Raw genomic sequence first — 18795 nt, 5'->3', positions numbered from 1 at the left:
CTCCCCTCCCCCCCCACTCAAGAACCGAGGCCTTTGAAAGTTAACCTACTTGCCGTCAAAGGCAAAATAGAACCCAGATGTCATGACTTTTCCCCGTGTCTATTACTTTTACTACTATTATTTCTATTATTAGTCTTTTAAAATAATTCTCATTTTTATAGAGTTTAGAGATATTTTTGTTTTCACCCATGAGAAAACGTAAACCATAATGGTTAAGGGGGCATGCTCTGGGTTCAGGCAGATATAGACTTAATGCCCAGCTCTGCCACTTACCAGCTATATGCCTTTGGACAAAGAATTTAACATCTCTTAGTCTCATTTTCAGCCGTCAAATAGAAATAACAGTATCTACCTTGTAGAGTTGGGAAGAATAACAGGCAAAATGCATATAAGATGCTTATTGTATACTGTGGCACATTGTACATGTTTGTTAACTGTTGTTTATAAGGCGTTGCTTTCCCAGCATAAAATTTATATTAATTTCCACAGCTAGGCCTGTTGTTTCCAGGCAAAAATACTAATCTATATAATTATTATATTTAACTTTATTAACTTTCTTGTTATATATTTATATTATTTTTCATTTATTAAAATATATAGCACATGCTATATTTTAAAATATATATCCTACTAAACAGTTGTAGTGTAAACACATTTTGCCTATTGTCTTGTGGTAAGTTTTACTCGATTAGGACTATGTTAGTGCTGCTGTGTCTCCGTTTTTATCCACTGTCCTTTCAGTGAAGAGGTGGCTAGGGAGGAATAATGCCTGCGACTTTGGCAGGTGTACAGTTCATCAACAGGAAAAACAGGATGTAGGATCTGCTGCAAATAGGAAAAGGTCAAGATTATATAGTTTCAAATTTTATTAAATTTATTAAATATGTGAGTTTTTAAGTAAAGAAAATAATTATAATGATTTGTTTTCCCTCAGTGAAAAACCTAAGTGCTTTAAGTGATTTTTTTCTGGGGCTTTATATACTCATCCACACAAATGTATAATTATTGAATTTCAGGCCTACCTCAAATAGCTACCTCATTTAAGGCTGCTATTCTGACTTTAATAGCAAAAATTCATTTAAAACCTTTGTATCTGCATCACATGGTGTTACCGAGCCCAAGCTTGCTCTGCTTGCCACATGGCAGGCCAATAAATCGGGAGATGAGTTGTTGGGGCAAGGAATAACGACTTTAATCAGAAAGCCAGCAGACCGAGAAGATGGCACCCTAGTCGCAAAAAAACATTTTCCCTCAGTCCGCATTCTCTGGGCTCTTTTTCTACAGAGAAGGGGGAGGGGGAGGGGCCCACTGCAGTGCCAGCCAATTGCTGAGTGTGACCACTAACAGTCAGTTGCTCATTGACAGTTGCTCACTAACGGTCGCTCGCTTGGGGGAGGGGCCCACTGTGGTGCCAGCCAATGGCTGAGTGGGACCACAAACCGTCAGTTGCTCATTGATAGTTGCTCACTAACGGTCGCTCGCTTGTGGGAGGGGCCCACTGCGGTGCCACCCAATGGCTGAGAGGGACCACTAACAGTTGCTCATTGACAGTTGCTCACTAACGGTCGGTCGCTTGGGGGAGGGGCCCAGTGCGAGGCCGACCAATGGCTGAGGGAGACTGCTCTAGGTCGTGCCTGTCCCACCTGTATTACAATGGGAGTCTGCAGATCCTTCTAGCTCCAGAGACCCTATCTGACAAAGGAGAATTTCACATGTCAAAATCATAATCCACGTTTCAAAAATATAAGAAAAAATTATAAACTTTAAAATATGTCATACTCAGCACACTTGTCACTCTCAAATGTATCCTGTAAGAACATCTGTCATTTCAAATCACCATGGATGAATTTCACAGGGAAGTATAAATCTAAGCAAAAAGAATATATCCACCAGTTTAGCAAGCTTCTTTCTATAAGTAGCAGCAAACTTCTTTGGTTGTTTTCAATAACATATCCAGTGGGTACAGATTTAGTGATTTTCATTTGGCAGTGTAACCTTTGCTATCTGAAAGAGGAAGCAGCACAGTTTAGAGGTTAAAGTGTGAATCAACCATGCGACTGCCAAATTCTCCAGCCTCTTTGAGTTTCTTTTTGCCCTGTTTAAAACGGAGATTATAAAAGTGAGGTAATATAGCCGAGTAGCTAGGACTACAGGCTGTAGAGTCCGTTTGCTCTACCATGGTTCCGAAACTGCACCTTGTATTATTGAGACAATGGCCCCAAGAGCCAGGTTGCCTGGGTTGGAATCGTGATGACACCATTTATTAGTCATGTGACTTTGTGTAATGCATTTAAAGACTTGAGACTCAATTTTTATAATCTGTAAAATGGAGATGATAATAATAGAAGCTTCCTCATAAGGCTGTTTTGAAGATTAAATGAGTTGATATTTATACAGGGTTCAGAACAGTACCTGCCACACAGTAAATGACCTTCCCCAGACTTCAGTTTCTAATTCTGTAAAGTGTGGTAGAAGAATATCTACCAAATTTGGTTGTTTTAAAGATTAAATAAGGCAATCAAGATTGTAAAGTCTTTAGCACAGAGCCAGATTCAGAATAAATTGCTTATAAATGTCAGTAATTATTTGTTTTATTATCAATAATATAAAGTAGTTGAAAATAAATAAAACCATCTAATAAGAAATGTCACATCATAGTCTACATATGAGGAAAAGGCTGCTTGGAGTCTTTTATAAATTCAGAATAATTTTATAAATGATAATATAAATGCTCTTAAGGTTGAGTAGTCAATATTCAAGTTTCTTAACTGTCAGTGAAAGAGATATCGTAGAGTCATGTCATTTGGCTTATGTGACCCCTGATGTCCTTTCCACTCTGACTACTCCAACACCATTTAAGAATTTCTCTTGCAAAATCCCTGGCAGACTTTTCTGGAGGTGCTAATCATTTGATACAATAATAGTAATAATTTACTATTTTATAATGGTTTTTGTAGAGTGCTTGCTTAGTACAAGTCTGTATTACAAAATTTATGTTAATTTTTTCATTTAAACTGTGTCATCAACCCATGACAAGGGAATGTTACCCCATTTTACAGAGATGAAGAAGCAGCGATTTCAAGGCAGAATAATGATAATCTTTTACAGTCACAGGCCTGGCAGGAGTTTGCCTTTGAATCCATATATGCCTGAGTCTGTAGTGTGCCCTCCTTTGCTTAGCAGTTCTTGCTGTATGTGTAGAAATAAGAGGTATTGTTACTAGGAAAATTCTGGCTGGGAAAATGTCAATAGCAGATTTGCAGATATCGCAATCAGAATTCATTTATATTGGGAAATAATTGCTTTTAAGTAGAATAACTTTAAAATACATATATATGTATGTATATGTATAAACATACATACATTTGATATTTAAAGAAAATTAAATAACCTCTATATAATGGGAAGATCCATGGGTGATGGTGATATTTTTCCCCGGTTCTCAGCCCACTTCTAGGTCATGCTGGTTATTAATTATTCCTTCTGGGACCTTATTATATGCTTCATAATACTCCTTCTTGCAAATTGAATGTTCAAAGTCCTATAAATGTAATGTTGAGTTCTGGAAGTTAATGAATTTCATTTTAGTCCTACTTCCTGCACAGTGCAAGGATATTCTATATTAAGTTTTTATAACTCATTTATCACTACTATGTGATAAAAGTAGTTTTGAATTGGGCATATCTTTATCCATTTAATGAGTGGATATAACTAAAATCAAAGGTGAAAACTTTAAGAAGATTTTAACTCACTATAAGAAGTTCCCAATCAGTAGCCCTGTGTGAATGGATTAGCCTGCCTTTTTTAAGTGCTGCGGTGGCTACCGGAGATTGTTAAGAAGCGATACAGTGACCAGTTGCCATAGTTTAAGTTAAGGGAATTCACCAAATATCTTTTTTCTTTTATGTACTCATCACTCATTCTGCAAATACTATGTAATAAGAATTACAAAGAGTAAAAAAAAAAATTATCTGCTCTCTGGGAACTCAGTTTTATTGGTGATAATGAAAAGAATTTAATCAAGAACTTAAAACATCACTGTTGTCATGGAAGTGTATGCAACAAATAAGGTAGAAGAGTTTTCCTGAATCTTACATGAGGGTGGAGTCAGTGTATGCATTACAGAAGAGGTAAGAGAAGAGATGAGACTTAAAGGATGAGTTAGAATTTGTCAGGTGGAAGGAGGAATGTTATGGCATCATCCAAATATGACATTCTACAATTTTACAATCCAAGCATGTTGGAAAAAATAACAGGCAAATTACGAAGTGCTATGCAAAATGCTAGTAACTAAAACTGCTAAAGACTAGAGGTTAGAATTCATGATTACTTGAATGGGAGACTGGGAAGAAAATTTGGAATGAATCCATACTTTGTTCTTCTCTTCGCTCACTCCCTCCCAACACATCTTATTTTCAGCTAGTCCTGTTGGCTCTTGCTGCAAAACATACCCTCAGTTGGGCATTTCTTTCCATTTCCACCCTGCCTTCCCGTGATCAGGGCACCACCAATTTTCACCTAGTTTCCAACGAGTCTTCCAGCATTCACTTTTGATCCTTTCTGGTAGTATCCTTCACACAGCAGGGGCTCTAATCTTTTAAAAGTATAAAGTGTATGTCATTTAAATTCATGAGACCATCTACTGGCTTTACATTACACTTGAAAAGTAAAACCTAAGCATCTTACCAAGCCCTACAAGTTCCTACATAATCCGGACCTCTCTCTAGCCCTTAAACTACGCTCACTGCCTCCCTGCCTTCATTCTGTTTCTTAACAAACTAACCTGTCCTGCTTTGGGGACTTTGTCATAGATATTCTCTCTGTGTATAAGGACTCTCTTCTGGATCAAAGCAGCCTCCTGGGACTTCCCAGGTGACGCAGTGGTTGAGAGTCAGCCTGCCGATGCAGGGGACACGGGTTCGTGCCCTGGTCCGGGAGGATCCCACATGCCGCGGAGCGGCTGGGCCCGTGAGCCATGGCCGCTGAGCCTGCGCGTCCGGAGCCTGTGCTCCGCAGCAGGAGAGGCCACAACAGTGAGAGGCCCACGTACCACAAAAAAAAAAAAGCAGCCTCCTTCTTCTCATCAGAATTCTGCTTACATGCTACTTCTTCACACAAGCCGTTTCCAACCATCTAGTCTGAAGGAACACTCACAATGCCTTTTGCCAGAATTATACGCCATTGTCCCCTTGTATTTTATTCATAGAGGTTATCACCATCCACTGGGTTTTTGTTTACTTATTAACAAGTGTGATTTCAGCCACCTCCGACTATAACATAAGCTCATTGAAAAACAAGCATCTTGTCTTTTTTTATTTAGTAGCGTAATTGCCCAGGACAGAGCCTACCTACAATAGGAACCAACTAAAAATTGTTGAATGAAACACCATCATCATGGGTTAGACTCATCTGCTATAGAAGAATAGAAACACTACCAAAAATGTACAGTGGAATAAGAAAAATTCAGAAGTCTTTTATTCCTATAAATGGTAGGGTTTAGTTGAAATATAAATGGCTTTAAAATGTTTATAGAATGAAACCATATCTTCTCTTCGGGACCTTCATTCACTTATTCTTTTCCTCTTTCGACTACCTACTAAATACATTTACCGTGTAAGGCATCAGGGTTAGAGTGAAACATCACACATCCCATATGTTATTTCCCTTCCATGGTCCACAATGTAGTAGGCAAGAGACTGACTGAAACATGACTACAGAATGAAGCAGGAAGTGTAAACCCCCCAAGCAGTGAACCAGATTTGGTATACTGAGACTTCAAAACATGGAAAATGACCGCTAGTTGTTGGAATCAGAGAAAGTGGCTTCTTGTGCTTCAGAGATATGTGAAGTAAAGTTGTGAAGTGATTCCTGAGTCAAGGAGGAAAGAAAGACGTGCACATTTTCTCTAAACCTCAGTATTTTTAACAGCCCCCAATAAATTTCAAAATAGCTACTAACCAGATTCATAACTTGCTAGTTTGAGGTCTACATGCTCTTTGTTATTTTCTGACCATTTGTAGTAAATGTCAAGAAATCAGTGCATTGGACATAACGCAAACATCTAAAGGCAAAGGGAGAGAATCAGGGTGAGGACAGTTCACAGAAGGAAAAAAAGGAACCCAACCTTTAGATAAGGCAAAACATTGTTAAACAGAGAAGAAAATCATTGTGCTTCTTAGACCCATTAATTAAATATAAGCAGAAACCCTCTGTACACACTTGATTTGTAAAATTAGGTCAAGAAAGTCTGAATTTAGAGGTTTCCTTTTGTTACTCATATGTATATGTATATATATAATTGGTATAATATGATGTGTCTTATATAACAGCATCAAGGGTTCTCAGGAAAGATTGTTGTAACAGTTTTTGTGAGATTTCAGATTCACCTAGAAAGTGACATGGAAAATTGGCCCTTGAATATATTATATTCTGAAAGGCAAAGAATACAAAACATTAGTTTTGAAAATGCTTACTCACATGGTTTTAAGTTTGGCTTATTTGTTGAACCAGTAGATTCAGTAGGCGGATCTGTGAGTCTATGAATTTTGAAACGTGGAGCATAGAACCGTCTTGCAGATAAAGCTTTTGTAAGCCCTGCAGCTATTATTACAGATTATACTGCAATTGTGGTTTTATGTGAACTGGGCATAATTGGTTATCAGCACAAACTAAAGCTTACTGAATGCTTGTCTTGCAAACTTGTCTTTTGCTGGGTTGGATGTATATCTGTGCATTGGGTAGCAGTTTAAGCTCCCTCACACAGCAGTATTTTTAAGCTGGAATGCAGAGCCAATGCTGGAAGAGGGTCTGTTGTGTAGAAGACTGCTATGAGTTGGCATTCTCCCCACAGAGAAGCTTGATAAAGTGCCCTTTCTGTATTTAGCTTACGAGGTTCAGCGCCAGATTGCCCAACCAAACCACAACTGTTTCTTTTTTCTGTATTTTATCTTCTCTTGGAAAAGCTGTTAACGTTACAGAAAATTTGCAAGAATTGTACAAAGAACTCCCATATACATTTAACTCAGAGCACCCAGAGACCTTTTTCAAGTTTCACAAATTGTCCCAGAGATAGCACTTTTAGCGATTCAGGATGAACGTTGTACCCAGTCGTCATGTCTTCCTAACATCCCTCGATCTGGAACAGTGCTTTAATCTTTCCTTGACTTCCGTGACATTGATATGTTGAAGGCAAGCATTTTATAGACTGTTTCTTAATGTGGGTTTGTCTGATATTTTCTCGTGATTGCAGATATATGTATATAAGTGTATATATATTTATATATATATAATGTCACAGAAATGATACTGTGCTTTTCCATTGCCTTTCTACCAGGTATCAACATTATTGATATTCCCCTTTCTGGTGGTGTTGAATTTGATTGCTTGATTGGGATGATGTTTGCCACAGTGGGTCTGCTTTCACCCATAGGTTTTAGCATCCATTGATGTTTCTTGCCTAAATTAATAGTTTACTCCAATGGATGTCATGTGATTGCTAATTCCATTATTCCTTCTGCATTTATGCCTTGCCATTCAACTTTAAGAAAATGATGTCCCTTTCTTATTTTTCTCCTCCCCCCTCCCTCCTTCTCCTTGCCCCTCCCCCCTCCTCCTTTTCCTTCTCCTGTGCTCTTTCCCTCTCGCCCTCTTTGAATTTTGTGGACTAATGGATTCCTACTGTCTTCAGTGGATTATAATCCATCAATATGACTATTTATTTTGATGTTTAGAATTTCCCAGATTTGGTTGCTGGGATGCCCTTCAAGCTGGCTTCTGCCCCATTATTCTTTGAGAACTTTGTTTCTTTTTGGCTCAAGGTAATCTAGGCTCACCTTGTTCTCTCACTGCCTTGGCTTCAGCTTTTTATCTAAGGTGCCCTGATTTCTTTTGTGAAGAGTAATATTTAGGAACCAGATCTCACTGCTCCTAGCTTTCCTAAAATAGTAAAATATATGTAGGTACACACACACACACACACACTCATACAGACACACACATATTTTTGCAAACCTATTTCCTTTTTTAAAAATTAATTTATTAATTTATTTTTGGCTGCGTTGGGTCATCATTGCTGCGCGCGGGCTTTCTCTAGTTGCGTAGAGTGGGGACTACTCTTCATTGCAGTGCGCGGGCTTCTCATTGCGGTGGCTTCTCTTGTTGTGGAGCACGGGCTGTAGGCACACGGGCTTCAGTAGTTGCAGCACGCGGGCTCAGTAGCTGTGGCTCGCGGACTCTAGAGCGCAGGCTCAGTAGTTGTGGCGCACGGGCTTAGTTGCTCCGTGGCATGTGGGATCTTCCCGGATCAGGGCTTGATCCCATCCAGCCTGCATTGGCAGGCGGATTCTTAACCACTGCGCCACCAGGGAAGTCCCTACACACATATTTATCTCAATATCAACGAGCTATCTATGAGAGAGAGAGAGAGAGAGAGATGGGTATATAACCGTAAATTCACAGTGCCTCCAATTCCAAATCAACACACAGAGTTTATTCTTGCTTTCTCCTTTCCATACTTGCACCTTCCTTTGTCAACTGAGAAACCTGGCTCCCATTATACTCAATATGTTTTCTTATTTGCTCAGCCCCCCAACCCCCAGCATACAAATCTAACAAATCTCTCATCCACACTGGGCTACTCTTCACTCTGACAGATTCCTGGCCTTGGCCCTGGCTGTCACCTGTCTTCCTTCCCACCAAGAAAGAGAGAGCTGGTTTGGGAAAGATAACTTGTTTGTCTTTCTTTTAGGTTGGGTTTATAAAGCAGGAACTCTAAGACCATTAGTTATTGTTGCTGACTCAAACCAGTTTTGTTTGTGTCCACATTTGTGACTAGTATAGCCGTATCAAGATGAATTCACATGGCTATATTTTTAATATAAACCAATATGCAACACCCCTATTTATGAAATTGGAAATCTGAAGATTGCTAGTATCTAGGTGTATTGCTGAATTCCTTTAAATGGCATGTATAATAGCTTCCTTTTCTTAGGAGTAAAAATTTAAGGTAGTAAAGAGTAAAATTAAGGTTAGGCCATTGGGTATTGTCACATTCAAATACTGTCTGTTAATAACTTAGTGACTAAGCTATCTGTCAGCTAAGGAGACATCACATACATTAACATGCTCAGTGTCCAGAGACATTTGGAATTAAATGGAATTAAATTGTAGGGTAGTGGTTAATAAAACAATATTTAGAAGCTTCCAGATTTAAGTACAGGTTAAGTATCTCCCAGCTTGTTACACAGGGCAAATTATTACATCTCTAGAAGCCTCAGTTAATCCACAGCACCTAAATTACAGGTGTCTTAGTCTGTTCCAGCTGCTCTAACAGGAATACCATAGACTAGGTGGCTGACGCAACAAACATTTATTTCTCATAATCCTGGAGGCTGGAAAGTCTAAGATCGAAGTGCCAGTAGATTTGGTATCTGGTGAGCTCCTGCTTCCCGGTTCATAGATGACCATCTTTTCACTGTGCCCTCACATGGCAGGAGGGGCAAGGGAGCTCTCCAGGGTCTGTTTTGTAATGGCACTAATCCCATGCATGAGGGCTCTATCCTCATGACCTAATCACCTCCCAAAGGCGCCACCTCCTAGCATCATCACATTGGGGGTTAGGTTTCAACACATGAATTTTGGGAGGAAACAGATATTCAGTCCATAGCAACACAATTGTTGTGAAGTTTGAGTGATATGCCCTAGATAAAACACTGGGCATAGTACTTGGCATATAGTAAGTGCACATAAACAGGAACTAGCTTTTATGTTAATTATTGGTGAAACCTAGACCTCTGGCTACTAGGACTCTTAGTAACAGACACTAGCACTAGCTTATTAGAACTCTAAATAAATTAAATGGTGTTTTTGCAATGCCCTATCTTACAGTTTCAGTAAGTGCTTATAACATGTTGACCATGTTGTGAATGCACAGTAAGATAGTCTGCAGAGGATGATGTCTTCTAAATATTTTGAATCATTTTTTCCTTTTCCCAGTCAATATGAGAGGAATGCAGTATTGGTTTACATGGGAACAGTGAATGATGCCACTGCAATATCTACCTTTTGGTTAGAAAACACTATTGATTCTGAAGTCTTCGTAAATTGTTTTATGAATCAACCCCAAAACCTGTTATTTTACTGGAATGAAGCATGCACAAAAGTAGAGGACATGCTTAGAGCCTTCAGAGATTAAACTGAACTTCTTTGATCATTTATATAAAAGTTAAATCTTTACCAGTTACCTTTGATTGTCCCTCTAGAGACTGGAGTTAAACTCTTATTCCACTTTAAAAAATAATGAGGTAGAAATCCTGGGGAAATCGATGTCTTGTAACATATAGAGAGCAGGGGATCTGGACCCATTTACATGTGAATACAATCCAAAGATAATTTCTGAGATCTTTTTATAATTATTTGAAGTTTAACTTCACCATGTTCCTTCCCTTGATCAATCTGTTGCCCTATCATTTCTAATGTAGGTAACTCAGATAGGGAACACTGTGAAACATATACCAAAGAACTTGAAAATACGGTATAAATAAGATTTTCTCTTGTGACCTAAACTAAAAAAAGAAGTTAAAGAACAAATCAGCCAGAAATGTTCACTGCCACATTAAAAAACAAAGTAAAACAAAGGTTTCCAAGACCAAAGTTTGAATACTTTTTTATCAGAGGGTGGGGACTTAGACAATGGAATTGAGTACTAGGTTTCATACACTGAGAAAGATAGCCGCACACTGAGAAATATTTTTTAAGATCTGTATATTTGCAGCAAAGAAAAAAGTCTACTCCCAGAACACATTCTGAATATTCTTTTGCTCCATAGAGATTTTCCTAGAGGGAGATGCTCTGCATCTTTATAACTAACATGGCTACAAGTATTCTGGTTCCTGTAATTGCTCTGGTCTTGTTCTAGTAAAAATCAGTTGGCATTGGGCTTTAGACAGCCATCCCAGTGAACTACTTTATGTGACTCAGCATCTGAGAAACCAGTCTGTGAATTCTGAGCCTGTATGACTGTAGGCCAACCCTGGCTCCCAGCCAGTTCACCCAGGCACCATGCCTCTCTGAGGCTTCTTGGCAAGCAGCCAGTAAGCTTTCCCTGGGGTGTCCTATCTTACTACATACTCTCCATTTAAATGGCTTCAGCAAGTAACAATCCTTAGAAATCTTCAGAGGAATTTTTTCCCCTCGTTCATGGACATTAGGCTAAGGAATAAGCCAGGGAGGTGCAGTGGCTCACAAGAAAAGAGCCCAAGTGGAAGAATAGATGATAATGAACTTTAGAAGTGAGTGGGGAGGGGCAATAGACAGGGGACATAGGACACCCTGGGGGCCAGAGAAGAAAAGAAACAGCCCAGAGAGCCGGATATATTCCCCACATTATAACGTTGACCAGAATCCCACATGCCTCAGGAGAATGCCTTTCCAGGCCTTTGGTAATAATAACACTTGAGCTCACAATTATTTTGTGAGGAGCATATTTTTCTTTGCCTTTTACACATAAGCAAATTGAGGTTCAGAGAGGCTAAGTCACTTAGCAAGGTCACATGAGTTAATAACTGTTTAGCGAGAGAGCTAAGTTTTACAACCAAATGCAGAGCATGTACCATTATACCGTGCTTCCTTCTGTGTGCTTTACCCAATAATGACACTGTTTTATGATCACTACTGATAAGATTTATACATTCAGTTATCAAATATTTGCAGAGTGCAGCATATCTGCTAGACATGTGGCTAGGCATTGGGGTGCAATGATGAGCTTAAACATCGAGAATGGACTCTAGTTTGGAAGATGAACATTTATCAAATAATTACACAAATGTCATGTTACGAGAGTATGAAGTGCTCAAGATAGGTACAGGGAGAAATAAGTATTTGTAACTTGGGACTTCACCTGAAAATTTGGAATTGTTCTTTAAGAAAGAGTCACTTGAGCTGAGACTTGAAGGGAGAAATTTAATTGGATGTCGTGGGAAGGAAAATATTCAAGTAGAAAGGACCTGTTGAGGCCAGGAGCTATAGGATGTGGGTAGAAGATTCTTGTGACCACAAGGGAGAGAGATAAGGGGAGTCCAGTGCAAGATGACACTGGAGAGGCAGACAGAGATCAGACCATGCAAAGCCTCTTAGGCTCCCTAAAGGTTTCACCCAGGGGCACTATGAACAAGGACCAGGTTTGTTGGGAAAATATCACAAGTTCAGTTCTGTACAAGATGGGTTTGAGTTATCTCTGCGATAATCAAGAGGTAATGTCTATTAGACAGTTATGATTCACATCTGGAATTCAGAGAAAAGTTCTGGGTTAGAGTTTGAATTTGGACTTCATATGTGGATAGGCAATCACTAATACAATGGGTATGTTTGAGATCGTCTGGAGAGACTGTACAATGCAAACTGGAAGAAGCTTAGGATATTGCTTTGAGGAACCCCCAACTTTTGCCCTTCTTTTTTTACTACCGACAACCATGACATTTAATGATTGGGTAAAAGAGAACAAAGAGAAAAAAAGTAGCATCCAGAGAGAATGGGGAACGAACTGGAAAATTTTTATTGTAGAAGCCAAGGAAGGAGAGTTTCATGAAGGGAGGAATGGTCTGCTATTCTAAATGCTACCAAGATATCAAGGAAGGTGAAGACTAAAAACGTCTGTTGATGTTCACAACATTGAAATTTTTACTGGCCTTAATGGTATATCCTGTCATTCGAACAGCATGTCCTCTTCTGAATCTTGCTGTGTTCCTTATATTTAGTTTTAAGTTACAATAAGCTAGGAATGTCTGCCAGAAACCACTGGAGGTCAAGGCACAGCTTTGTATGAATTCTTGCATTAATATGTCAATTCCTATATACATACATACATACATACAGCATATAGTTTTCCATGATTTATTAAAATCCTAATGAGCATTTCAGAGTTTTTAGATCCATTAGATAAATAGAAAATATTTCTGGCATCAATGATTACACTTTATTTTCTCTCAAACAAAACCAGGATTTAGAATAAAAGTAACATAGTAAGCAAAAATTGATTTAAAGATTAACTGAATTTTTCTTTCACGTATAAATATTCTCTTTAGATTTTTTTAAAGTAAGAAATATTTAGTGATCACTTGCCATGGTCCAAACTCAGTACTAGGAATGGGAGTCCAAGCAAATGAGATAACTATAAAGAACAAAGTCCAGTGTACAATGCTGTATTGTCTTGTCTCCTTCTTTCTCTTGTAGTTCACGCTGTGGACTTTCTAAAGATGTGGTGTTTTTGACCAAATATATGTAGATTTTGAAGCTGCATAAGGAAAGATAGTGCCTCTTAAAACGTGTGCCTGTGCATAAAAGGAAGAAGCAATGCATGAAGATTGGAATATCAAAATGTATGCAGTCCCTCTGTGGAGTGCTTTTTATTTGATTAGACCTACTCTTTACATGTTAATCACACACACAAATATATACCCATGAACATATATACACAACTATAAAACGTATTATAAAAGGGGGTTGTCAGAATGAGAATTTGTTTTTGATTGACTTTAATTTTTCTGAAATCAAGACATCATAGTGACATTTATACCCCATAGCAAAGTCAATATTTATTTTACTTATACTTTGTATTTTAGGATATATTTTATAGAATGTGCATGGAAAAAATAATTTTAGGGGTGTTTTCGGTGCTTTTATCATTCTCAGAAGAACACAGTTTAGCCAGACTTCCTCTAAGACAGCAAAAAAAAAAGGAATCTTTTCTAGTCTTTTGCCCAGAAAAAGTGCAGTCAATTATTGGCAATTACAAGCTTTCAAACTTAGAAAAGTCTAAGAAATCTGATTTAATACCTCACTACAACTTGGGTTGTATATGAAAAGTAAGGAAATTCTCCTGTAGATAGACAGCTTTGGAATGTCCCAGACATAAAGAAATGCTCACTTACCTTCATAGAAAACTTTCAATACATTGATTTCTTCTTGTACTAGAGAACTTTGATGAGCCGCTGGTGACAGCAATTGGTATTTCTGTCTTCTTGGTTAATTTCAGAGCACATTCAGAAAATGAAGGTACCTCTTTACCATCTGCCGATTCCTGTACCAGTCCTACTAAGATGGATTTATCATACAGTAAGACAGCTAAGCAGTGCCTAGAGGAGATATCCGGTAAGTGACCTGATTGGTGGGTAGGTCAAACTCAGAATTTTTATGATCTCTCCATAAGTCTTTTTATTAAATCATATTTATGCTATACTGTTTTCCCTTAGGCATAAATGGACTGTGTACATTTCATGCTTCAGAGATGCTTAGGTATTTGACTGTTCTGCTTAGAATGGTCTCTGTTGCTCTGTAATGAATTCTGTAAAGAACGGTAGTGCTCTCAGAGGCTGAGATTTTAAGTCATGGTTGCCCTCAGCCTAGTTGAATACTATCAGAGAAGACCTGGAGAATCTTCTATTGTTAATAAGGCAGTTCTTGAATATATCTAGAGATTTAAAAAAATATTAATGATCAGATGGCAATGTAAAATTTCCAAGGCCTCCAACCCTGCTCTGTCTACAATTCTGTGTTATTTTGAACATTTCTACATAGTGACTCCAAATGTGTGTTCTGGGAAAAATCTAATTATGGAAATATTTCATTATATATAAATAATGTAAGAAAAATGACATATACATACTCCAGACCCAATCTGTCAGATTCTCAGCTTTAGTCCACTATTTCTCCTAGGATCCGGATAGGCCTAGGCACATATGGAAGCCCTCTGGTATAATTTTATTATATATAGGTCCATATGGACCTATATAACGTATAATATAGGAACTAAGTAGGCTCTTAACGTGATATACTGCTTCCAAGGGGAAAGACAGTTTAAGAACATTTTATGTGTTTCCAAGTATAAGAATGCATGGCAGTAGAGGTATGTCTTTTGGTCCAATAAGTCTCTGACTCAGACCTTGTATATTCCTAAGGAAAAAACGAAAAGAACTATTTAAATTTTAAAAATTACTATAGTACTCCTAGAACTCAAAGTATTGCTCTGAAGCTCATGAGCGTAGCCATATCACAAATTTGGAGGTTAAGAAACTTCCTCACTTAAGCAGACTTGAAACACTTTGGCGAGCATTAGCAGTTACCGCAGTATCCATCAATGGATATTGGCAACAATGACAGCACCACATCCCAAGGGTTCCTTCTGGAATTAACATCAGTGGTATCATAGGCTTCAGAGTTTTCATGTGGAGATGACAGTGGGCCAGTTCAGGGTAAGGGCAGAAATGGTAATGCAAGGCATAGCTATAGGGATACTTGTAGATTTTTCAAGCACTTGGAGAAAGTGTTGGTTTTCCCTGGCTCCCGAGAGCCCCTTGGTGAGTGATGATATGTATCTGTATTGTGACTAGATATTATTTAAACATAGTGTGGAACGTTTCACACATTTCTTTACTCATGCATGTCTTCAATTAGTATCACTATGCCTACAAAATACTAGAGCTCAAATCTGTAGGAGAAAATGCATTTAAGTACACTTTGAATTCTAATTATGTGATTTTCACAAAGAAACCTTGTTTTTCTGAAATTAGTATATTGCTTAGTATCTCTGATTGAATCAGTAACCCATGTTTGATCTTTTTTCCTCCAGTTTCTTATTCTTTTGACCATTTAATCATTTTTTATACATCCAATTAGTATTTCCATTTATGTAAGTCACGTCATTATGTTATACACCTTAAACTAATACACTGCTACATGCCAATTATATCTCAGTAAAACTGGAAAAAACATTCTTAATTTCCATTTAATGTTCTGATTTTTAATAGAATATTTGAAAGTGAAAAATAAACTAGACTTTAACATAATACAATAGTCTGATGGATTTATTAGAAGGTATAATATTAATTTATGTCAATAAGTATTGATATAGAATCATAGATTTGAATCTATGATTTAGATAGAAATAAAAGAAAGAAAACAGCACATAAGTGCTGAAATGAGGCTTATCTGATTATGTCATTCCTACGATCATTTGTTTAAAATGAGTCTATAGTGGAGTACCGAAAATTTCTCTCAATGCAAACTTGAGATTTCATGAAAGAAAGATATTTATGATTAGAAAGCTATAAATTGAGTACCATAATTGGAGAAATGTAGATGAGAGTATACTGGTGGACCAGTGATGAGAGGATGACAGTCATAGGGAAGTAGGCCAGTGACAAGAGCAGAGCTGGCATACCCTGACCTTTCTTCTAATGATCTTGCCTTCTAATCCCTCCTTGAGCTACTTATTCTCCTGTTCATACCCTACATCTGGGCACCGTCGGAATCTGCAGCTTCTCTATAATCTCACTTCCATGCATCCCACTCTTGCTGATGACATCCTCCTATCCTTTCAATGCCCTTCCTTTCATTCTCTGACTCTGACACTGTTCCTACTAAGATTTGCAATTTATTGATCCCACCACCATTACTTACCCTCACCAAACTCTACATATCCTTTCTTCCTTCCTTAATCAGATGAATTCCTATAGTGACTGAATGTGATTTTACTTTTACATATACCCTTTACTCCCTTACACCTCTTTCACTTCATTGTTCTCATTGGATGAAACCACAGACCTAGTAACATTCAGGTCTCCACCTAGTCCATACCAGCAATGAATGAACCTGGAGAAAAACACATCACGTGTTGATGTGATTCGCTTTACATTCATGGCCACCAACTTCAAGTGAGTAGTTAATGCTGCCCGGCAATCATTCTGTATTTCTCTGGCGCATTTACTCATTTTTTGTCATCTAAGAACTTGAGATTGTTCTTAGATGACAATTTTATACCTTATCTCTTCTTTACAAAGCTACAGTGCCACTTCTCCCATCCCTTCTCTTAACTGATGACCTTGATGTCACTAAAAAAAATTTAAGCAGAGAGAAAAGAATTTCACAAACCCCTGCCACCATATCTACCCATGTACGGCATTTTATACCTATTTACTTCACTTTTCCTTGGATTACTTTCTTTTCTACCTTATCTCCCTCTATACCAAACCACTCTCTTTAGCCCCACAGGATGCTGCCATCTCTGCAATCTTAATTTAAAATAAAACAAAACAACTTTCCTTGACCCCTTCCACAGCTTTCTTTCTCTATCTAATTTCTCTTGTTGCTACTATATTCTGGCTCCTAGGGAAACCACAGACCACATGCACACTTGAATTTAATGCCACGTCTTAGACTAGCCCTTAGAATATTTCTTCAAAGACAGCATGAGATATGAGCAGGTAAGTGTTCTAGGAAGTAGAAAAAAATTAATCCTGGCCTCTGCACTGCCATTATTTTGTTGTTTGCGTTGTCCCTTAGTTCCCTTTTTTGTGAGGTGACTGTAGTGATGCTTAATAAACTCAGGATTATTGTGAGATACGGTTTTATTCTTCCATCCATCTTTTCAGTAATCATTGCCAGGTACGTTATAAATGCCAAGCATGCCAAGCATTGGGAAAACAAACATGACTAAGACATGAGTTCTCCTATGGAGGAATAAGAGACAAATAAACTTTAACACCACAAATAATTGAATTACTAGATTTATGGGAACAACTAACTTAACTGTAAAGATTTATACAGGGCCTAAAAGAAGATCACATGTGTGTATAGGAGAATTCTAATGGGTAAAGAAATCAGGAAATAATATTTCAGGAAGAAACAACTTCAATGGAAGTAATTTGAAAAAAAGTTTTACTTGTTATTTTTGTCTGTTTCTTATTGTAAAAATGGGTACTTTTGGGATTTTGGTAGCTCAGTGATTTTCAATGCCAGTTTCAATGCCAGTGCTACTGTTGAAGCCTTATTGCTAAAGGTTGCTGTGGGGACCTCAGTGGGGAGTAAATCTGTCCTGTTCCCCAAGTGAAGTAGCCTAAATAATAGAGAACTCTGATGGAGTTAGTCTTGGCTGGATAAGATCCAGGTTTTGTGAATTTTTGAAGCCTATACAATTTGGAGGAGCCTGGAAATAATTTAAAAAATACAAAGTTACATTGGCTCAACTAAGTTAGAAGCTCTGTATATTAAACACCACTGGCTTCACAGTAGACGTACCTTGATGTCCTGGTATCGTTTTGCCTGACCAGCATCCATTGCTGCGTCTGCTCATAACAGCCCCTTGATTTTCTTTTGGGGAACCATAGCCCCATCAATCTCTGTTCACGTAGTTCAAATGAAATTGACCCAAGCAGATCCAATCAGAACAACCCATCCCGTTGACCACAGTGACTCTTTCAGGAGTGGACAACTGACCCAATTCAGTTCAATCAGAACCAATGAGAATCAGTCTCAGAACTTTTCCTGGCTGTTAGGAAAGAGACACTCCGTTTTTCCACTAGACCTGAAGCTAATCAGAAGAAAGCTTGGAGCTGCTGGCAGTTACCTTCACCCTGGAGTGAAACAAACGTAGAGAAAACAGAACCTAAAGCAGAAGAATATTAGCTCAAGGTCTTTGTAGAAAATGTCTGAGCCCCTGAACAAGCCACGTCAGAGACTCTGTCTCTCTCCTTCCCTGCACTTTTCTGTTGTGTTACCCAGGGAAATCCCTTTTTGTACTTAAACAAATGTGAAAAGCATCCCTATTGCATGACCTGTGAGATGCATGACAGGTAAAGATCTATGATACTGTTAAGGAGAAAACTTGAATAGTCCACATTGAAAAGCAGATTTGTTAGGAGGCTTAGCTCTTTACATTTCCTCTATGCAGTAACTCATTTGAATTTATAAGAACAGTGTCTTCACGATTAAATGGTAGCAGAAGTTAAAAACGTAGTTAAATTG

The 18795-nt window shown here is 38.1% G+C and overlaps 1 protein-coding gene across 22 annotated transcripts in view; it reads left to right on the top strand.

The window, feature by feature from the left end:
* The window catches only part of NAV3 (neuron navigator 3), a 1262224-nt gene that overhangs the window by 1076848 nt on the left and 166581 nt on the right, over positions 1 to 18795 (top strand). For all 22 annotated transcript variants that reach the window (XR_013830383.1, XM_079936021.1, XM_079936019.1 and 19 more), the window contains one exon: positions 14030 to 14145. Coding sequence is in view for 21 of the 22 variants with exons in the window: in XM_079936021.1 (XP_079792147.1) it covers positions 14030 to 14145 (116 nt within the window). In the remaining variant the exon portion in view is untranslated. The remainder of the gene's footprint in view (positions 1 to 14029; positions 14146 to 18795) is intronic.

Source organism: Stenella coeruleoalba (genome assembly GCF_951394435.1).
Source record: "Stenella coeruleoalba genome assembly, chromosome: 11".
Classification (NCBI taxonomy): Eukaryota; Metazoa; Chordata; class Mammalia; order Artiodactyla; family Delphinidae; genus Stenella; species Stenella coeruleoalba.
The sequence above is the reverse complement of the archived record's forward strand: the minus strand, read 5'-3'. Positions and strand labels throughout refer to the sequence as shown.